Raw genomic sequence first — 23,305 nt, 5'->3', positions numbered from 1 at the left:
AGCATATACTTTGAGAGAGTGTCACATTATTAAACTGGGCAAATCCAGCTTCTTGACATTGATTCTCGCCATAAAGAATGTACCTTTTACAATGACTTGTATTTTCACAGCTGGTCAGAGAGCTTGGCCTTTGATCTCACTCTGGACCAGTTTTGTCCTCAAGAATGTCCCTCTGGACAGTATGTAGACCTCAGTATGACCAGACGATAAGTTCCCTATAGCCAACCTGAGCACCCTGTGTAGAAGAATTATTAAAGTGTCCACTGGTTTACTTCTTATGTTCTTTATGGGTACAGAACTGCCCATTTTAACTCGCATATTGGTAAATTACACGTGTTAAAAATACGAGTTTCAAATAACTGTATTGTCAGTTTAAACTACTGTATTTCATCAATAGTTTAGCATTAATTTTCCAGCTGACACATTTTGATTAATTCATCCACCTTATAGGCCGAACCACTTAATTTGTGACGTTTTTAGTGAAGTTTGATGAGTTTCAAAAGTATCATTTATATGCCTTTGTTTGCATTTTTATATTCCAAACTTCATGATTGTTAGCCGTGACATTGTTGTTTTTGTTCATAAGTTTAGTGTTTATTCTAGTCCTTGATCTAGGGTTACCATGTGGTGCAGCCTGTCTCTGCATGAACATCATTCAACTTTTCTTGTTTTCTTCCTGAGTTTCATGATGTTGCTGTAATGAAAAGTGAAATATCCTTGAGCACAGCACAAACCATAGGTCGGATAAATAAATCCATTAGTGGATAGGTGCCAGCGTCCTTGGCTAAATTGACATGATGTTTAATACGCATTGTGTTTGCGTTTTAGTTGATAGATGTCGGCTAACTTGTCTGTCTGTATGCCTATACCTCTGTAAACCCTCTGTCTCTTGAACACTTGAAGCCATGTTTAAAAAGTATACCACTTGTAGACTTGTAGGTACATGAGGCAGATTAACCCTGTTCACTTTCTGTGACCTTGGTAATTTTCTTCAAGGCCATTGAGGTTATTTAAGCTATATTTTGTCACGTTGTCAACACAATATATCTCAGTCTTGTCTTTCATCAACTCCGTTGCAACTGTGCTGATGGCAAGAGTATTCGGTGCAGAGCACCCTTTGTCTAAATATTTTGCTGGCCTGTTTCACTTAAATGTGGCTGCACCATTCTGTGTCATTGCATGTTAAAATCAAAGTAGTCAGATCTTCAAAATCCATCATAGCTATAAAAACTAGTATAAACTAAAATGAACCGATTAAGGACCTGAAAGCTGTGATAGTTGGTGTGCGATGCACTGAACTGTGGGTGAAATTGCCAAGGGCAAAATTCCATTTTGTAGATGATATCCATTCGTCAGCGCACCATAAAGTATGCATGAGTCGAAAAGCTTTGTCAGTCGGTGATAAGGAGGCCCCATTATCATTGCATACCATACCCAAGCTGAAGTGTGAATCTACAGCCTGTTAATAATATGTATGCAGATTTATTTATATGGGCGCAAATTGATTTTGATCTGCCTCGCTCTGGCTAATGCTACATGACTCGATCGGTTACAGTATTTCTCCTAAAATTAGGTATTTACAAAAACACTTTTAGAAGCACACAAATGCCTTGAAACTCTACTTTTGTTGTCAAAAACTTCAGTTTCTTGAAGAAGAAATTTCTAAAATTTCACAAAATGTTTTGTAAGTTGGCCATGTAAGGTGGATGAATCAATCAATATCAAGCAAAACATGTCTCTTAAAAAATGCTAAATTTTAGGTGAAATTCAGTGTACTATTTGAGCACTAATTGTCAGTGCAGCATTTATTTGTAGTGTTGTCTGATCCAGGAAGACTGGGCAGTAACAGATAGGTTCTGTTCTGTGGCTCCCTTGGGTCCTTAATTGTACAGGTGATCGTGTTTACGTCCACACTCCATCCTCTGACTAATCAAGTCCTGAGGTTGTCAATGGTCTTAATTGTTTACAGATATTTGTGAGCTTTTGTCAGCATTTAGTCACACTCATGAAAAACCTGCCCAGATGTGACAGAATGTCTTTTTGTTTATTTTTTAATGGAACTAAACATTGTGTTCATCAGTGTTCAAAGTGTAGTAGTCAGTATATGTCAGAACATATCTTTGTTCATATGCTGTGGAAATGACCTAACATTTCCCCCCCCCCCCCCAAAATTGCATTTTGGAAGGCAAATAAATGTCATAAAATGTTATTTTTGGTGCTGAAACTTTTGTTATTCAAGTATATAATCCTACCTTCAAAACAAACCTTAAAATACCTTTCCAGTGTCATTGAAATTGATAATTGAAAAGAGTTGAATCTAGTGTCAGTGCCATATACAACTTCAGACTAGATGTTTAAGGATATATCATGCTACACTCAAAATGCTATAAGCTTTACTATAAACGTTAACATTTTTATCTGTGACAAATGGTATTAAGGCCTTGAGGCCACGTCCACAAATTTTTTTTGTTTTTTTTTTTAAGATTTATATATAGCACCATAAGGTAACATGATTTAATACAAGGAAAGTTACAAAAAAAAAGAGAATTTCCAAAATTTTGTGAAAGTGGATCCAGGATGTCTGAAAATGTAAATATTAGTAAAATAAATGTTGATATAGGAAGGAATTATCACTGACAGAGAAATCACAAATTACCATTAAAATTTCCACTGCGTTGAACATTATATTTCAATTCAATTTTCTTTGCATCTTGATTTGTGCAAGTTTATCTGATAAAAGGAGAAAAAGACGGTGGTTTGTGGAGCAATACATGTAATGTTAATGTTCCGTCTGGAATATGAGAATGATTTGGCCTAGCTCTTTGTGGTCGTGGAACAAAATCTGAGGTGATGCAGGGGGTATTGATTACATCGATATGTACAGGATTGAGCTTGAAGGCCTTCCCTGACAGGGGTGATCGGGCATGTGACGAAGCATATGAGCAGTCTCCTTAGCACCAAAGTCGGGCAAGCGCTCTCGTGCTGTGGAAAGGTAAGGAAGTCCCAGGTAATTAGCGGAAACTAGTCGTGATGATAGACGATGTCTGAGGTGTGACGCAATGCTGATCTGGAAAATGGGTTCATGTAATCCAATGGATAACAGGTCAGCTTTTTTCTATGGTGACACATTTCTTGACTCGATGAACAGAAAGAGTTAAGATAATATAAACTCAGTGCTTGAAAGAACCTGCTAAAATATTATACTCGTTTACATTATGAGCACAGCTTTCTAGAGTTAATAGTGTGGCCAATGGACCACATATCACCAATCTCCTCAGATGTCAGTGTCAGTTTTGACCGCTTTTTGAAGTTTCTGCTACCATAATCTTTAAAAGTTTAATGAAGGTTACAGGAAGAAGGATGGATCTTTTTTTTAAATTGGCAAACGCATAATATATATAAATTCATGTTTTCTACTCCTTGAATCTGCTCTAGAGATTATACAGAAAAACATTCAGTGTACATGCAAACATGTTACTATTTCAAAAATGCCAAGGAACAAGGGTTGTTTTTTTTTTTTTGTGGGGTGGGGTGGGGGGGGGGGGTTGTTTTCAATATTGGATGACAGAACTGTTTATTTTCCTTTGTTATGAAGTGAGGAATTTCTGGGCTAGTTTATGTGGAAAATGTCAAGTTTGATGTATCAGATTAATTAAAGGTGTATTTCTGTGTTGAGATGAATTAGGAATTGGGGCATTGCAACTTGTTAGAGCTGAATGCATGCAGTTCTCCTAAGGGCTATGTAAATTTCCAACACCTGATTCAGGATTGGTAATTCAGAAATTGGGTTTTCTTCCCTGTTCTGTCCATGGATACAGGAGGCGAAGAGTTTATTTGACGCATTGCGGTTATCCCCGGGTTTGTGGAATAAGTTTGCCCATACCTCAAAGCTAGGCAGTTATAATGTGGTAATTAACATGCAAGCTGCGGGTGATTGGCTGGCCGGTTTATCTCTCAAAGCTTTAACACTGGTCACGAACACTAGCAGTGGTCAAAATTAACACGTTTGCCATGCTGTGGGGTCTGTAGACTGTGATTGTTTCCAGGTCGGTGCTAACACGGTGTCCAGCACACTGCGGTAGTCGGATCTTGTCCGATTTACCAGGAGCCTTAGTTCCTTCACTATACTCCATGCGCTGATTTACATGTTCTCTTATTTACCGCTTTGTCAGCTTCACTTAGACATACCCTAATTCACCTGTGGAAACACTTTGAGTGGCCCTCACAGGAGTTCAGGCTCTCTACTTCAAGCCTACCTCCTCTGACTAAGGCTATAACAGGCTAACATAAAATCATAAGTCTCGTCTATGCTTTTTTTTTGCTGCTTTTACCCTGCACATTTTAACTGTCAGATCTTATCTGGATAGTTTGGTAGCCAAAGGTAGGAAAAAAGGAAAGAAAAAAGATTGGCCTGAGTGTTGAAAAAATATTCCTGGAAGCAAAGATGAGTATTGTTTTTATAGGTAGCAAAATGACCCAAGGAATGCAAGTCCTGTAATCACATGAAAACAAAGTTTGTCTGGTCACTCCAGTATTCTTCACCCATAAACCTAAGTACTGCATGCGAAAAATTTCTGAGCTCTTTGTTGAACACCAGTCAGTCAATCAAAAACAGAAGGACAAGTAGCCCAAGTGTTTTAAATGATTTCGGAACATCTTCTTCCTCCTCACTTCTTTATGAATCAATTTATTTCTGGCATCATTTGCCCAAGAAGTAGATTAATGAGGATGTATGTAAATCTTTCAATTTGTTTTATTTAAAGACCCGAATTCATCAACATTTTGCTTTTGAAAGAGCAACTTTCAGTGTGATTTATGCATTTGTTTAATTTGATTTTGGAGACAAAACCACTATTGGTTGGGTTGGCCAATTTCAGGGGCTTCATAAAAAGTATAGTTTTATCTGTCTGCACTAAATAATGCCTTCAATATATGCTTGAATAAATACCTTACAAAATGCATAAAGTTTAAAGAATTACAGTGAGCACTTTCTTTCACTTTAATTCTGCACCTCCTGCATGGTATAGCAAAAATGTCTTACCGTGATGAAAAATGTTCCCCAAAGCTGCCAAATAAAAAAAAAAGGAAGTCTCATCATGTGAAGAGGTTATGGTCATTTGACATTTTATACCGGGTCCACGATGTCACAGGGAGCCAGCCATTAACTTCAGGCTTGTCAGGTTGATGAGTTCTTGGCTTCCAGCAATAAAAAGGTCTGAGGTGAGATTGGCATAGATGGACTTGAATAGTTACCAACATTTCCCTGGTGGTATTAAGTTGCCCTTTTAGTTCAGCTGCTTAGACCAAGCCAGGTAGGTTAAAGCTCTGCAGGGGACTGTCTTCAGATGCACTGCCCTTGTTTCCACACTGCTCCAGTTGTTGACCCCCCTTTGGGTGCAGAGATGAAGCCGATCATCCAGTGTTTTGGAATTTGGTGCAGATTGGAGACAGTGGATAGGGCGCATAGAAAACGATTGTGATGCGGTTCACATTATTTGGCTAGAGGTTATAAATTACGGCCTGAGGGTGATGCCTGAAGAGCTCCAGCTTGTCATCCTACCCTCAAAACCCTCCTATTTTATGCACCCGTGTTACCTCGTTATTTTAACTCACACCATGATTTTCTGATATTTGTGAAAACTGATAATTGCATGCGTTGACCTAAATGTTAGTTATGACAGTTATTGTTGAAATGTTGATTTGTTTTGCATTGTTTTTAGTCCATGCATTAAGTGACATTTGATAATTTTGATTCAAATCACTGAGAATCAGGGCCAAAGTGCCTTTTCTGTGTTGATTGTAGATAATCATAACATATATCATCCCAAGACTAGATATTAAAGCACTTGTGAATTGTTAATGACAAATGTGTAACTAGTCAGTAGCAGGTGAGAAAATGACCTTGAAGTTGTTTATTATACCAGAGTAGAATTACACGCCCAGTTTGTATAAAGGGGAGTCATTTTTCAGTCTCTTTGATAATCAAAGGCATGTATGACAGGACCTTAATTCCTCAGCCTTTGTGCATATTAATGAGCAACTTTTAGTACAATTTATGCATGTTTTTAATTTTATTTTGGAGACAAAATTACGTTGGCAGAGTTGGTCAAGTTCATATATATGTATATCATATGCGAAAACTTGAAGAATTACCGTTACATTGTGATGAGTATGACAACAATAAGAAATATTGAGTGCTTGGACGATAACGAACCTTCTAACTTACAAAAGCCACAGCAAGTCTATGGTGAGAGTTGAACTTGAGCGTGGAGCAAGACCAATGCTTTAGCCAAGTCGCAAGAGCCACTATACTAAATAGGCATTGGATTTTAGCTATGTTAAGTTAGAATAGTAAGTTATGCAGTGTTCTTTAGCATGTAAATTGTTGATATTGTTTATTATTTTAGATTTTTCTAGACATAATACAGAGATTAAAGAGAGTTCCAATTACAGCTTTTGAATATCTATTTATTTACTCATTTTGCAACCAACACAGTTTAAAAATGTATTTTATAACAGTTGTATAATCTTTTATTTTGAGTGTTTCCTCAAGGGAGGACATCCTATTACAAGCGCCTTAACATTTCTTCCCAACGAATCAGGGAAGCTGAAGAAGTACAGTAATTTTGTTATTTAATCATTCAGACCTTATTCTTTCCTAAGAAATGTGAATCCTGTGCCTGTAACCTGTGCAGGGCCCTACAAACTACACATAAATCAATGTCCTATTCTTCTTTTTTGTCTTTTTATACAGAAACTGCATTCAACAATTTTTCTACAAGCTGTAATACTCTTTTTGATTACATTTCTACATGAATCAATACTTTCTTTGCAGGAATTCCGACGAGAAAATCTCCAGCGCTTCAGCTCATCGTGTCCCTCATTAGATGACCAAGGGAGACAATCACCACTTTCTCCTGTCCGAGAAGAAGGTGAGAAGATGGATGATCTAATACTGCCACCTTGCCGTGCAAAAGTTCAGAAACAGAAAAATTTGATGTTTATTTTAGTCATAGTTAAATTGTGTTATGAGGTGTTATGATGACAAGCTCTCTGTTTGTTTATTCAGTTTAAGAAACCAGGGTTCTGAAATTTATGGAAGGATAATGTGAAATAATCTCTTAATTAACATGTATATTGTTGTAAGTACAAATTATTTTGTTGGAGAAAATATTTAATGAAAAAACATTTAATGAAAACATGCATTTTTTTCTTTAATATGTTACTTCTAATTTTGCTATCTGAATGTCTGCTATGCTGTAAATCAAAGCTGTTATGTATCTGTTACATAATCTGTTGGAGCTAATTTCAGTTTTATGGAAAATCTCTTTTGGTTGCTTGACTGTATTCAGCCATTATGATGCGTACTGTCACAGGTTGTGTCAGGTTACGACTAGATCAAATGGATTGCCATGCAGTTTGAAACTATAAGCTAATATTGGTTTGCGTTGGCTCTTCAAATGTTAGCTGTCTATGCCTGTCAGGAGTGTTTGGGTTGTCATTACTGGGGCAACCTCTAAGGTTGTGGGGCTTTTTGTTTGTATGACCTCCGACACCCACATGTTACCTGTCCACAGTCCGCGGACAAAGATTGCCAGGTAAAGCCGAGGGTTGGCAAGGTATACCGGGCAATCCTCTTTGTGCTAATCCCTTGTCTTCTTCTGGAGAGGAAGTCCTCTCATAGCCAGAAATGATAGTGAATTGCCCACCCCATCAAGATCAGGAAACGTAGAATTAGCAGACTCAAGTTTCTCACGTCCTGTTCTTGTTTTGAGTTTATTTGTGCCATTCCTGTATGTTGGTGCGAGTTGGATTTTTCAATGGCTGGTGAGAAGGGATAGCAGAAGGCCAGGCCATTCCTGGTGTAAGTTAGAGATATCGTGGCACCTGTGTCAGAGCATTGAGCAGAAGAGCCAGAGGTGGATGGACACACTCATTGACCAGCACTTATGTTTTGACAGGCAGCTAAGGTTTTGAACCGAATGTGTTCGTTCTGGGGAAAAAAACAACGGCCATTACCCACTGCCTTTATGTGTGAAGTGAAACAGTATTGCTTGCTATTGTATAAACTGTGGAAAAGTGACTCTTAGTTTCTTGGATACGTTCTCAATTGAAAATCATGGTCATTTTGTGGGCTTCATTGAGAACATTTGGATGTATCAAAGCAGCAATGTTCAGTCTGTATTTTGTGTCCAGTGAAAGAACAGTGATCATGGTGTTCTAATGAGCCGTTGTATCACAAGCTGTGGAAGTCGTGTGGTGTCTTTATTGTCAAAACCTACTAAAGAAGACTATATGTAACTCACCAGTGCCAGCAGCTCTGGTAGAAAAAGCAGTGAGGATTTTGAAATGAGCAGTTATAGTGTTGTTAGAAAATTGGTGCTCTGATAGGAGATATATTCCGTGATTTTGGATAGGTTCTGTAAGACGTGGAAACCTGTTTCCAATGGTCTTCTTTCAAGCAATGGCGACTCGCATAGAAGGCGCGTGTGTATTGCGCTCGTACTGTCTATCTAAATTGAGCCTCTCTCTTGTAGACTATCACAAATCTATGCTGGACCTTATACAAGAGGCCGAACCTTCTGCTGCCTCCTTACTACCAGATAGCGTGAGCGAACTCGATCCAGATACCATTGAAGCATCACAGTATGAGACACATCCGGTGCGAGATGGCGTGGGGACACAAGAGTCCGACGTAAGAATCTTTGTCAATGATGTTACGGTGGACAGCACTGAAGATGGTAACCCGTCAACTGCTGAGGAAATTCTCCAGGAGTATGAGCCTTTAAAGCGGCGAGAACCTTCTCGCAAATCGGTGCGTAGACGAAGCTGGTGTCCCGACTCAAGAATGCGCAATGTAGTTCATGATCAGCGAAGAGATATCAAAGCAGAAATGCTGAAGACAAATGGAAGAAGGTGAGACAGTTAATTTGTGCTTCCCAACGGCCCTTTATATCCTTGTACGTAACACTGAATTTTGTGAAAGTAAAATTGAAGGTTTTCAAGACGTTGAAGTTCATGGAAAAAAGAGTTTATGTTGGGATAAATATATGTCCTTGAAAAAGTGCTTGATTTGTCAGTGTTAAATGTCATTTTGTCTTATGGACCAATGAATAAGCTACCAAAACACTATATATGTATATTAATGTCTGAATGCACATAAACTGAATTGTCCTTAAAAGTTCTGGAAAACGTAGAATATTCAATCCTTAAAAGTCCTTGAAATAATTATTTTTTGCTGGATTAGAAAAACAACTGTTCATTTCTGGTGTAATTTTTTTTAGGGCATTCATTCTCGGGAAACACAAATGTCTGAAGTACTCAGTACTTTATTTGTAATGGTGTGATACAGATAAGAACATTTCTTGGTTAAGCAAAAATTGCTCATTACGAGTCAAATAGAAAACAGAATTGTGAGAAACAGTGATCATGTGTGCTTCTGGAGAACTCTCATTATCAGAATTCAGTTACATTTTTTCGGAGACTTATTATGTTAATTAAACAGGTTTCCTTGGTAACGGCTCCAAAATTTTTAGTACTTTGCTGTACAAAAGTGATGAAGTTTGTAACCTTTCCACCATCTTGCCTTTTTGCCATAAATAGTTCACAAGGACAAGATTTTATTTTAATGGTTCATAATTTTTTGTTCAGAGTATCAAATGGTACAAGAGAAGAATCAGTTTGTTAAACATTAAAAAATGCACATGTACCACAGAAATATTAACATACGCCAGTTCATTGTAATGGCTATTTAAATGCTTAATCACATGAAATGGATTTGAATGACTGATTTTATGTGAGATCAATATGCCCAAAGCCTGACAGCATGCAAGTGTTAATCGTATCAGCTAGAGCCAGTCTCCAAGAAAAACAGTAAATATTTAAGGGCTACAGCTGTCCCGAAGGGCGACCTATTCTTGTTTTAAAACTAGAATGTTCTGATTTTTGTTTGCACGGTTTGTGATCAGGCTCAATGCTGATACTGCCATTGGTCTGGGAATGGAGCGATGCAAATTGTTTGGTCGAAAAGAATACTTTGAGAGAATGGAAACATTCCCTGCTGCCACTTGAGCATCCAATACAACTGCTACCTCGCTACAAGTCATGTCCAGCAGTTTGCTCATTTTTTTTCTGTCAATTTGACAATCAGTGCTGAAACACTGCCCCACCTTGTAAACCCTGAGCTGAGTAAATTTGAACTGGAGAGATTTTGGACTAAGGTCTTGTTTGGACGCAGTTTCGTTATGTGCTCTTAACACGTCTCTGAGGAACATGGGGGTAGACGTGTACTTAAGTGTTGATGGACCCTCGAGATAGACGGACAAAACCCTGGGCTAAGCCTGGCTGAAAACGTGGCTTACATTTCGACCGCTCTACAGAACATGAGAAATCTCTTGATCTCTACACATAAAGCACAGACCTCTTCCGAAGAGGGGAAGCGTCTTATGAAAATGGTTGGAGAATCCATTAAAAGTTTAAGTATTGCAGCAATGTAGGACTTCCTCACTTACGAAAATGGTTGCATATTCCATAGTACACTTTGGCATAACCTCAGCAATGTAGGACTTCCTCACTTACGAAAATGGTTGCATATTCCATAGTACACTTTGGCATAACCTCAGCAATGTAGGACTTCCTCACTTACGAAAATGGTTGCATATTCCATAGTACACTTTGGCATAACCTCAGCAATGTAGGACTTCCTCACTTACGAAAATGGTTGCATATTCCATAGTACACTTTGGCATAGCCTCAGCAATGTAGGACTTCCTCACTTACGAAAATGGTTGCATATTCCATAGTACACTTTGGCATAGCCTCAGCAAAGTAGGACTTCACCACTCATGCAGAAAGTTGCATATTTCGTCAAAAGTTTTGAGGCAAAGCCTCATATCAGCGAAATAGAATTTCCACATTCATGAAAATGGTTGCATATTCCATAGTATACTTTGGCATAGCCTCAGCAAAGTAGGACTTCCCCACTCATGCGGAAAGTTGCATATTCCATAGTACACTTTGGCATAGCCTCAGCAAAGTAGGACTTCCCCACTCGTGCAGAAATGTGCATATTTTGTCAAAAGTTTCGTCAGAGAAGTAAAATTTCCACATTCATGAAAATGGTTGCATGTTCCATAGCACAGCAAAGTAGGATTTTGATATATGTTTGCAAAGATAAATATTTGTTTGATGATGTGCATATTTTCTAATGGAAACTCTTTTATAGTCCCTTTTACATGTTGTCAAGCTGCATACATTTTGTGATTATCAAGCTGCCTAAAGTTGGAACAAGAATGAAATCCAACTGTGTGCAAACTAAGAATACATAAAAAAACTATTTATCTTAATTTCACATTCTAAATGTACATGTAGAAGTTGATTGGGTCCTGATCAAATTGTTAGGACATCCTGCTCCCATCCTGATCAAATCCTTCATAAACAATTGCATGAGGCAATGAAAAGTGCTGCTAATTTCCTGTGGCTCTGCCATCAGGCTTAGACGTAAAATGAATGGCTCATTTTAAAAGACAGGATATCAGAAATTTGATCCAAGCTTCCCAGAAAGCACTAGTATGTTGGTAATGGCAGAATTATACAACAGTCAAGCTTCCACTTTGTCAGAGTATGTAGAGATTATATCGGACTGTACTGTATGTCATGACATATCATCTGCCTCTAAAAAGATTCACAAACTTTGTGTTTTGCAGCTTAAGTTTAAGTAGCCTGGAGAATGGCTTAGTTTCGGAGGAAGATGATTCATTCCATGATGCTCGGGAGAACCCAACTCCCAGCCAATCACAAGTCAGCCTCAGCAACAGCCAAATGATACAGCCAATGGACGAAGACCTGTCTCCAGGGGAAATGTCTCCACAGTCTAGGATTGGTGGAAACTCTTCAGGTTAGTGACAGCACAGATGTACGTATATAATGAATGAATAGCATATGTACTTGTCACACGTTTCACAATGAATGGGTTGATAAGCCTAAAAAATTGTCTGCATCTGTAGAACCAAGTGTACATGTAATGTTGTCCAGGAGGAAATGTGGTATGGTGTAAATCCAGAACCAAATGTAATGTCGTCCAGGACCAAATGTAATGTCGTCCAAGACCAAATGTCGTCCAGGACCAAATGTAATGTTGTCCAAGACCAAATGTAATGTCATCCAAGACCAAATGTAATGTTGTCCAGGACCAAATGTGATGTCGTCCAAGACTAGGTGTAATGTGTAATTGTTTCCAGTATATCTGCCTGCATGGATAGATACAATCCAGTGTGTGACCTATTACAACTGAACTAAAGTGCTGTCTATCATTTTGTCCAGATTGTTTCCATGAGCTAGACCCTGGTCAGCAGGCGTGGAACGTCCAACCACGCTCAGAGCGATCATTTTCCACCAGTGCCAGTCTGGACACGTCTCCTAGTTCCCGTACACCTACTCAAGATAACAAAGTGAGTCAGTAGGTTCATGCAACCGTCTCTCAGTCTCTCAGTACTGGGAGGTGGAAGCATTGGCCTCGAAGTCAAGGGATCTAGGTTTAAACCCCGCTATGACTTAAGTTTGGAAATAAGCCGTGCCTGGTAAAGAGTGGTGCATTTCTGCAAGAACTGACCAGTTCAACCTCCCTAAAACTGATCACCAACATCTTAGCGAAATGTTCTTATGTTTTAGCGTTTATTTTATTTCATAGAGAGAAACATATCACAAAACTTGGATTTATTCTGCGAGCAACTATACATTATTTTGATAGCAGATAATGCTTCATAGCATTAAATATAATTACAATTTTTGTAGTGTTCCTCCTGTGTTTTGAAAGGAAAAGCATGGATTTCACAGAAAGAATGTTCAAAAGAATATGATTTCTGCTTTGCTTTTATGACTTTTTCATTGTGCTGTTTGTTTCTTGCGTATGGCTTTAACATGGTGATTTGTGATAATTAAGTATTTCAGCAAGCCTCAGAATATAATAAATCATAAATAAATCACGAAAGAGATGTGTTTGTCCACTTAGAGCCATGATAAACAAAAACATTGAAAACCTAGCTATGGGTGAGACAGATTTAAATACTGATGCATGTGTATGGTTCTGTTGAAGGCAATGTCTCCAGTGAAAATGCGTGCTCAAGCAATAGTATCGTCTCAAGGGTCATCTCTTGACAACGACCACAAGTCGGCGGTGAACAGTCTCGTTGTACCACATTCCAGTCTGATGCAAAAGTCTCGATCAACTCCTTCCCTCCCTGAGGCGGCCAATAGTCTGAAACCGAGGCAAGGTAAGAGTTGAAGCACAAGGAATATTGTTTGGTGAAAGAGTTGTGTTATGTTTATTAAGTAGTCCGTCCTCAGTCCCAAGGTTGAACATGCAATCCCACTTTAGGTATGGCATCTCCAGTCGCAGAATATTGAAAAGCTGATTCGAGGATTTGGTTTGGTAGACTAGGAGTGTCATGTGCCCAAATTCAGATGCTTTAGTTTTTGGCTTAAATGATCATTTCGTTTTGCAGATATTCTTCAAAAAAAACCTGGCTTGTTATCTCTTCACTTCTGTATTCAAGATTTTAAGTTTAGAAACTTTCTAATCGAAAAATCTACATGTAATAGGAGTTGCAGTGAATTTCACATTTAACAGAACTGATTTTTAGAGGAATGATACACCATTCACACAACTTTTTAAAAAACCAAAAATAAGGCTTGTAATCAGCTTTTGCTGGTTTATTTGCAGCTTTAGGTTTGTTAGGTTCCTGTTAGAGGTGCAGTCTTTTTCCACAAGTACTTCTTGTCTTTTTCTGAAAAAAAAAAAAAAAATGATGTCACCTTTTTGAAATTCCAGTCATTGTAAATTATGTAATGAGTTTAGTTTTTTACAGTAAATTTTTGCATTGATAATTTTTTCCTCAAACATATGCTAGAATTAGATATGTTTTATCAAATATAAAGATTCCCTAAAGAAACTAGACATGGTTTTATCACTGCAGGACAGTAATGTGTTTGTTGGTACTAGTACTTGTTTCTTTATGCGCAAGCTTGTGTGATTTTTCTCATAAAGCTATTTTATCAGATTGGTGGTCAATATTGCCTTCTGTTTGTGACAGATGTTCAAATGCGAAAAGATTCACCCACTAAGAGGAATGTCAGAGATAAGCAGTAAGTACTTCCCTCCAAATGAAATATCCTCCATGAAATATCTTTTTCCAAGCAATTTGATCAGTATAACTACCAAAACCCTCAGCAAATTTGATCATAGACATATTGCAGGTTTATGCCAATTGATCAACATAACTACCAAAACCCTCAGCAAATTTGATCATGGACATATTGCAGGTTTTGGCCAATTGATCAGCATAACTACCAAAACCCTCAGCAAATATGATCATGGACATATTGCAGGTTTTGGCCAATTGATCAGCATAACTACCAAAACCCTCAGCAAATATGATCATGGACATATTGCAGGTTTTGGCCAATTGATCAGCATAACTACCAAAACCCTCAGCAAATATGATCATGGACATATTGCAGGTTTTGGCCAATTGATCAGCATAACTACCAAAACCCTCAGCAAATTTGATCATGGACATATTGCAGGTTTTGGCCAGTTGATCAGCATAACTACCAAAACCCTCAGCAAATATGATCATGGACATATTGCAGGTTTTGGCACATGCGGTATTCTCTCTGATATGAACGTGTTATTTTATAATTTCTGTGAAATTCATATTTTCCTCCAGCGGCATGAGCAATACATTTTAACCTTCAGAGTCTGATGAATTATGTTTTTGAAACTGCATCTTAAGTAATAGTTTACTGATCAAATTTATTGAGGATTAAGGATAATATTTAGTGCTAGGTTCTTGTAATTATGGTTTCAGTAAGTTCACAGACCTCATATACTTGTTGGGAGCATCAGTAATTGATTGTTATTTCTTGATGATTTATACTATACTGTGAAAACCATTAGGTAATGCTCTGAAGTGAAAAACTATGTAAACTGTTTGAAAATTGTTAATGTTTGAGAAATTGTGCATCCATCATTTCTGCAGAAGAACTACATGTATGTTGTTGCAAGCTTCATAAAACTCATCCCATTTGCTCCCATTGTTTATCATACCAGCAGATGATTGGTCACAATACGTATTTATAATGTACAACTAGCTTTGTTCATTCATTGTGTTATAGACATTAGATGACACTGTGTTTGTGACCTTGTTTGGTTTTCTGTTTTCCTTTTGGGTATTATGAGTTTAGTTCTCCCCAATGGATTTGTGTACACATTCACTGCAATAGAGTTAATTTAAGTTTGGGGACGTTTTTTTTTTTGTCTGCACATTATTGCTTTTATGTGTATAGAGCCCATTGACCAATTATTAGGTTAAAATGTTTCTCTTTTTAACATTCATGTACATCTGCTATGATTAATTAGATGTATATGAAGTTTTTTTTTTTTTTTTTTTAAACTATTTGGGATAAAACAAATTCATTGGGGAAGAATTTTGAGGGTATTTGAAAGACATTAACCAACCTTCTTTTAATAGTGTTTTTAAGAAAATTGTGGGTCTTATTTGATCTGTAACCGTAGATATATTTTGTAACCAAGTATGAACATTGATCAAATTAGTTATTATACCTACATAAAATGCTACAGAAACAGGATGTGTTTGGTTGTTTGTCATTTCATGACCACGTTTTATGTTCATGAACACTGGTATTTTAGAATGTACCATAGCATTTCAGATCACTATGCTTTTGTTTGGCCTGCCTCCAGAATGCTCTAATTCACCAAATCATCTGTATACACGTATATGTATCCCAAGATAATATTTGGTCCGGTGAAATGTGTGCGGCTTGTCCACATTTGTCGACACATATGACAGCCAGGTAACCAGTGGAAATGGTGAAACAAGAAAGCCATACCTGTCTCTGAAGGGTGATAGAAATTTTCTTTTGTAGAAGAGGTTGGTTAGTTTCTTGTTGTGTGATAAACTGTAAACTATTTTTATTTGTGTTCTTTCCCTCTTTCCCACGTGTTTATTTCGTCTTTCCCTCATCCCTTTTTACGTTGATAGTCTATTGATGTTGGACGTTTTCATTTGCGGCTTTGTTTGCAGACTAGCTCGACCCGTCAGTATATTGGACAAACATGTCTCCCTGCGAAACGCCATTGCTGAGTACGAGTGAGTGGCTACTACCAGCCGCGTTCCTAGTTGACATTCTATATCTGGCTGCTTTTTTAGCTTTCCATTTATCAGGCACTTGCAGTTGAACACCTGTGCTCCTTGCAAGCAAGCTCTACATGTTTGTGTGTAGACACTACTTTTGTGAACAGTTCTCCTGTGAACCAGCTTTCTACTCACACTTTTTAATGTCTTTATGGCTGCAGCCGTGTAGAAAATTAACAAAAGGCAGGCAGATGTGCTTCAAAACTGCAAGAATTAAAATGTAGTCCATGAAGTAATCTTATGCTAGCAGCTTCAGAAAGTGTAAAATAGCTTAATTCATTTGATTGGTGTTTAATGCCATTTTCAAGAGTGTCAGGTTTATGGGTTGGTGATAAATGAGCTCAAATTGTTAATCACAGCCTTTCATCGGCTACCTGAATTAAATCCATTGAGAGATGGATTCAATTCAGGCTTGATAGTCCATTGATAACCGAGGTGCAAATGCCTCACAAATTAGTCTTTGATCAAAGTCAAAACTTGTTCTTCTGTATAATATAAAAGGATAAGTTACATGTAGGTGAAACTGTAAACCCTCAGATTATCCCTTATCAGATATATAGTGGATACTAGCAGCTTTTTGTCCTGTGATGCCTTCCAAATTGGATTATGAGGAAATAAGGAGAAAGCTTTAAATTTTTTGAACTGATATAAATCAGCCTTGTTGGCAATGCAAGAAAGAATGTCTGCAGGTGGTGGGGTTCACTGTTAATTTCACTGCCAATTTTATGGTTTCTGCATGGACTGTTTAGTTTTGCATGCTGCCTCTGGATTTTCATGCACTGAGATAGGGTGAATAGCATGCTGGTTTTGGTTTTGATTAATCTGGTATCAAAGCAAAATAAATATTATATATTGCAATTTAATAGCAGTAATAGAATATACAGTGAATATGGAGACAAAGAAGTCTGATTGGTGACGTGAAATTGACTTGCTTTCAAATTTAATGAAGCACTGTACTTATGGGTCACCAATAAAATACGAGTGCATTAAAAAAAAAACAAAAAAAAACTGTTGCCTTAAATATAGGAAGGAATGCGTTCTAATGGCCCATTTGTATTGCAAAATTCGATCATTATTTTGAATCATAGCTTTGTAGGAATAGGACATGATTGTATGTATATAATATTTATAAATCACCATTTCATTCGAATCTTACTTTATATATATATATATACCTGACAGTGTAAAGGGTTGTGTTATGAAGTCATTTTCTGTTGAGGTACAGGTTAAAAGGTGATCAAACAATTTAAACTTTATTAGTGTTTGTTCCAATTTGTTCCCAGTTACATACCTAGGTCCATGATCAGATTGTCTCATTTCATGGGAGATAACTCTTGCACTACATTGAGTTATGACAAGAAATTTCAGAATTGTCTTTCCCTAACCTGAGAGCATGTAGATTAATTTCAGAAAAACAACATGTGTGAAGCAGTGTGTAACTCTTAAGGAAAAAAATTTAAAAAAAAAAAAATGCAGCTTTTTCTCCAGTTGCAAAATTTATTTAGTTGCTTATCTTCCCCATCCTTCTTTCCCATCCTGCTTGCTTTTTGAGATTGCTTGCATTATGCTTTTTACATGTTCACTCCTTTGATTGCTAGGAATGTCTCACTGGACTGGAAGACTGGTCATGCACACATCTTTCATCTTTCATCATTTCATTTAATATTCACCCTTGATTGAGGTAAAGCATTAAGAATGCCGTTGGCTTTTTTCCTATCAGAGCATGATCATACTACTAACAAATGTATGTATAGAAGCATACCTGGTATGCTCATTTGTCATTATAAATCTGACCGCATATGTATTATATTGATACCTGTATTATCTGTGACACAAAAATTTTGGTCATATGTCACTCAGGGTTTTTTTCTGTTTAATAACAGATGACCATTTTACTAGAAATTTTGATTTGCAAACAAACCATTTCTGGCTGAGCCACCTTGGCCCAGCAATTGGCTGTATTTCCCCTAAAGATTGATGTGTAAAAGGGCACTTTCAGAAGCATTTCGCATGTGGAAGAGTAACTTTCAGTATAATTTATGCACGTTTAGTTTAGATTTTGAAGACAAAACTACATGTGTTTGGTATGCCAGTTTCAAAATGATGCCCTCAGAATATTCTTGAATAAACACCTTGGAAACAGGTGAAAAGGTTGAAGAATTACAGTAAGGACCATAAAGTGACACTTTTGATACCATTGCAGAATTTTTTCCGAAAAGAACTTGATCACACTTCACTAAAAACTCCTGAAGGTGATTGAATTAATCTGAATCAAGCAAAATCTGTCACCTAGGAAATGTTAAAATTCAGGCGAATTACAGTAAACTGTCTCAGTTCAGTCATCTTACCTGTGACCAGTGAAATCAGGTTTTGAAACGTCTGTTTTGCAGTGGCATTTGGTCACAAGGTTCGTAAGGTTCTGGCAAAGTGAATTGGTTTCCTCAGCCAAGTTTTGTAATCAAAAATCTTACATTTTTTTTTCCCAAGAATTGAATGGTTTTAAATTTCTTTTTAACTTTTTTCTTTTTTTTTTATTTCTTCTGTGATCAGAAAAACAATTAATTCATAAAATCTAAGATGATGGCATATTGATAATCTGCTATGCACTTCATCCGTGTTCCAGTGTAAAATGGGAATGGTTACAACTTTTGAAGCTAACTACTTGGCATGCCTGTTATGGGTGAATGTAATAGTTAGACAGAAAATATCAAATGGGGGTATAAGACAGGCTTGGTTCTAACAGTTGCTTCGCCTTTCTTATTGTTATAGATACATCAATATGTAACAGTTGCGCATTGATTCAAGGTTGTTTAAAGTCACTCAAGTGTTCAATCAGTTCACCAGTTCAATGTCTACCCAGATAAATTATTGTAAATGAGTTGTTTACTGACATAGTTACATGACCTTGACATATTTATTGAATTGACACTGGTTTGGGTGACCTTCACCTATTCATTATTTAAGCAAAAAATAATTTCCAGAATTGAATGTATTTGCAACAAAATGTCACTAACATCATGAAATTAGGCAACAGTGTTCTTTATAGGCTCTGACTTTAATACCATGTATGTTCACACCTTCATTGGGAACTCACTTTTTTCCTCCAGCGCTCAGTTTCGCAGACAAGAAGAAGTTGAAGAGGATGAAGATGAAACTCTGAATCAACTTTTGAAAAATGAGGAGCACAAAAAGTCTCAGATGTCCCTCACAGATTTCCTGAATGAGTAAGTAGTTTGCTTTTTGTATTAGACAGTTTGTTGGTATAAAACCCGTTTTTAATACAAATATATGTAAATTGATACTACAGAATACAGTTTTAGAAGTGGGGAGAAATGAAAAGAAGATGCACTGTGAAGGCATGTGTAATTTGAATTGATGTAGACAGTGGCATGCCCAAACCCTTTTGGTTTCCCTGATTGTACGCATGACATTTTTTTTATTTTATTAATTTCCATTTTTTTTTTTGATGTAGTCATAATTTTTTTAACCACACGCTTCTGATTTCTGTCACTAAATGGATCAGATGACAGTATTTTGACACAGACTTCCTGTAAGCTTGCGTTCACATGGACTCGTATTGCCCACCCACGATTCATCACCGACAATGTTTGTATTGTTTTGGTTCCCACAAATGCTAAAAAATTGTGTTCAAGTAATTCTTCTTATTGTGAAGTGTCATCCTGTTTGCTATTTTAAAATTAATTTCTGAAAATAATACTCAGTGAGCAATTTTGTAGTAAAGACGGATTTTGCATTATGTTATCAAAAAGACCGAGGTGATGTTACTTATAACTCAAGCATATCCATTAATTTAAGAATTCAGGCAGTGTGTTTTCAATATCTTCCTTTGTCAAAGCAGGTATTATTCTTTTTTTGTTTGTGTTTTTTGGTCATCAGTAATTTCAGTCCATCGTTAAATCAAAAGCACCAGAAGTCCATTAACTAGAAGTATGCAACTTCCCTGTAACTATTCTCCACGGCACTGTACGCTTTTCTTCGATCTCTATTGCACAGCAAACATTTGGGCAACAGCTGATTCATGGTGGGAAAAAATGTTCCAAACGCTGTTGTGTAGAAATTGACTTTAAAAAAATAACAACAACAGAGAATTTTGTAACAGGACAACAATGTTTTTGATAGTAATTGTAGAGTTGCTTGGAAATATAAAAATAGTCAATGGATTCTTAACTGCATAACAACAATGATTAGCGAAATCATAGTTTTTAATTATGGAGCTTAGGTTTCAAAGTGTGACCACTTCTTATAGAAGCCATTTACATTAGATTTCCCATGATTCAGTTCACAATTTCCACCCAAGAGGTTGGCATATTTCTCCACCAGGTTACAAAAGATTCAGCAGATGATGTAGCATGTGTATAGTGCAGTGGAGACTAGCTATAGGGAAGTTGCGTAGTTCTAGGTAAAGGACTTCTGATGGCACTTATTCCTGTTGATAGCAATAAGCTTCTTTATTTCTTTTGGTTATGGATAAATCTGGGGCCTCCGTGGCTCAGTCGGTTGGCTCGCTAGCCCAGCGTAATGACCCAGGAGCCTCTCACCAATGCAGTCGCTGTGAGTTCAAGTCCAGCTCATGCTGGCTTCCTCTCCTGCTGTATGTGGGAAGGTCTGCATCAGCCTGCGGATGGTCGCAGGTTTCCCTCGGGCTCTGCTCGGTTTCCTCCCACCATAATGCTGGCCGCCGTGGTATAAGTGAAATATTCTTGAGTACGACGTAAAACACCAATCAAATAAATCAATATGGATAAATCTTCTCCCAGCAAACTAAGCGGATATTTACCCTTGCTTGTGTAAATCACGCGTCGATGGACATTTGTAGATTATGATTTGATCGTCTTTGTTACCCTCTTCTCTATCATCTTCCCAACCAAGCTGCTTATGCGAGCAGCTCTCTTATTATAATTATGTCATCTTCATTACTTATTAATTAGTAATACTATTTGTTTGTGTCTTCAGTGGTACATATGATAGCGATGAAAAGGTGAAGTCTAAAGAAGAGAAGAAGCGCCGGCCAAGTGTGTTCTCCAAATTAACTCGAGGAAGTCATCGAGGCCGAAAGGTAAGTTTGACTTAGCAGATTAGGAACAGGGTAACAACTGCTTCAGCTTTGGGACTTCTGTCCAGTCATGGTGAAGAGATAATTTCTATAAGTGTTTCATGTACTCTGTTTTCCGCATGGTGATGGCACATTTCTTATCAGAGTTTGAAAATATAATTTTTAATGTTTTTGAACTTTGATTTTAAATGCTGTTGAACTCCACTTTATCTGGACTTTAAGAATTGTTCTGCATTTCCATTTTTCCGTGGCATACAGATGCACGTGAATGGGTTGAATCCAAAAAGACTGTAGGATTTTTTTGCATTTGTCAGAATGGATTTAACATTGGGGTGACTAATTTATATTTCTCGTCTAATTTTCTGTATGTCCCATGTTAGTTTTATAAAAAAAAAAAAACCAGTCAAATAAATAAATAAATTAAAGTCATATTTTTCCCGTGGACAGAGTTAAGTGATCAGGTTAACAAATAATTAGATGAAACCAGTCAAATAAATAAATAAATTAAAGTCATATTTTTCCCGTGGACAGAGTTAAGTGATCAGGTTAACAAATAATTAGATGACTTACCTGTGCAGCCTCACCTGTGGTCATTAGTGAGCTGTTTACCCGATCTAGCTGACCTAATTACAGTTCACCTGGGCTGTGCTGGGTATGTGTGGCCCTCTGAGCTAGTTGCCCGCTTTCTGCCATTTCAGTTTCTCTCAAGGTTCTCAAGGTTCTTGGGTTTTCAGATTTCACCCTTTAATCCTGACCACAAAGTATCATATTAAAAGCAAAGTTTCTGAAAGTTGCACTTTGCTTTTAAAAGTTTATGTTTGGAGTTTTCGATACATGTTAAAATAATTTGGACATGGTTTAAAAGTCATGATAATCATGAAATTGAATACATGAGAATGTGTGAGGAATTCATATGAAAATGTGTTTTTATAATGAATATAACCCTAGAAGATGAAAAATAAATGTAAATGACTTTACACAATGCTAAGTTCTAAATTTTGTCTTGTGACAATGTGGGTGAAATATTGCCGATGTGGCGTTAAGCCATAATCATTCATTCATTCATTCTTTCTAAATTCTGTTGTTTAAATAAACATATTCTACACCTGTGAAAAATCAATTCTGGCCTGTTTTTGTTAGGGACTTGACCAGGTGTCGCTGTGGGTAATCCACACTAGTTAGGAAAGATTGTTTTATTATGATAATGTTGGTGCTGAACTTTTCAAAGAGCACTTCTCACATGTCACTCTCGAATTTATTCACTTCCTGTTAATTAGGGCAGAAAGTAAAGGTCCACCCTTTGGTTGGTTAGAATTAATCCTATAGATTACCTTGAATCGATGTGTGATCTTTTACAACCACAAAGGCTTTGGTTTAGCCTCGGCTCACCAAGGAATGACAGTAATGTGAGCTATGTTCTAATGATAGTAACATAGATTAACCTTGCCTGCCAAGCCCCCCTGGTAGTGACCCTCCTCCAGTTGACATGATCCCCAGCCTCTTGTTGACAGTCAGAAGGAGACAGCTTCTGGGGATGTTTGGTTGGTTAGGTCATCACCGTGAAAAAAATCTCCCCTTTTGTTTTGGGGGTGAGCATTGTCCTCAGAGAGCTGCAGAGGGCCTACCTTGACTGTGCAAAGCCTTGAATCCTATGTGCAAACGACAACAGACATTCAGTGTGGCAGTTGTTGTTGTTTCAGAGGTGATCAGTGTATACCTTTGCCATTGAGCCTTGTGAACCTCCATTGTCCCTTTGTGGAGCAGTCACCTTTGACAAACCGTTATAGCTCGCTTCATGGTCGCGACTTAAAGGAAGTCATAGTCGGCTGTACCTTTATATCATCTTCCGCAGAAAGATACCGTCTCATCACTCCGTCATCTTGCGAAGGTTCAGAGCATGTGGAGCTGAGGATTGGAGTTCACACGTTACCGCACCTGGCCTGGATTTTCATCCTTGACCAGCCAAGGCTTGTGTTGATGTCTGGTATGACGATATCATAAAGTGTTTTGTTGGTCT

The 23,305-nt window shown here is 37.4% G+C and overlaps 1 protein-coding gene across 5 annotated transcripts in view; it reads left to right on the top strand.

Annotated features, from left to right (window-relative positions):
• Window positions 1-23,305, top strand: part of LOC135472312 (A-kinase anchor protein 13-like) — a 177,856-nt gene that overhangs the window by 98,111 nt on the left and 56,440 nt on the right. For 3 of the 5 annotated variants that reach the window (XM_064751764.1, XM_064751766.1, XM_064751763.1), the window contains 9 exons: window positions 6,836-6,932; window positions 8,538-8,916; window positions 11,706-11,896; window positions 12,322-12,449; window positions 13,094-13,271; window positions 14,091-14,142; window positions 16,104-16,169; window positions 19,322-19,438; window positions 21,189-21,291. In XM_064751764.1, the coding sequence (XP_064607834.1) occupies window positions 6,836-6,932; window positions 8,538-8,916; window positions 11,706-11,896; window positions 12,322-12,449; window positions 13,094-13,271; window positions 14,091-14,142; window positions 16,104-16,169; window positions 19,322-19,438; window positions 21,189-21,291 (1,311 nt within the window). The remainder of the gene's footprint in view (window positions 1-6,835; window positions 6,933-8,537; window positions 8,917-11,705; window positions 11,897-12,321; window positions 12,450-13,093; window positions 13,272-14,090; window positions 14,143-16,103; window positions 16,170-19,321; window positions 19,439-21,188; window positions 21,292-23,305) is intronic. The other 2 variants (XM_064751765.1, XM_064751768.1) reach the window with 2 other exon arrangements.

The sequence above is a fragment of the Liolophura sinensis genome, chromosome 8 (assembly GCF_032854445.1).
Source record: "Liolophura sinensis isolate JHLJ2023 chromosome 8, CUHK_Ljap_v2, whole genome shotgun sequence".
NCBI lineage: Eukaryota > Metazoa > Mollusca > Polyplacophora > Chitonida > Chitonidae > Liolophura > Liolophura sinensis.
This window is presented reverse-complemented; position numbering and strand designations above follow the sequence as displayed.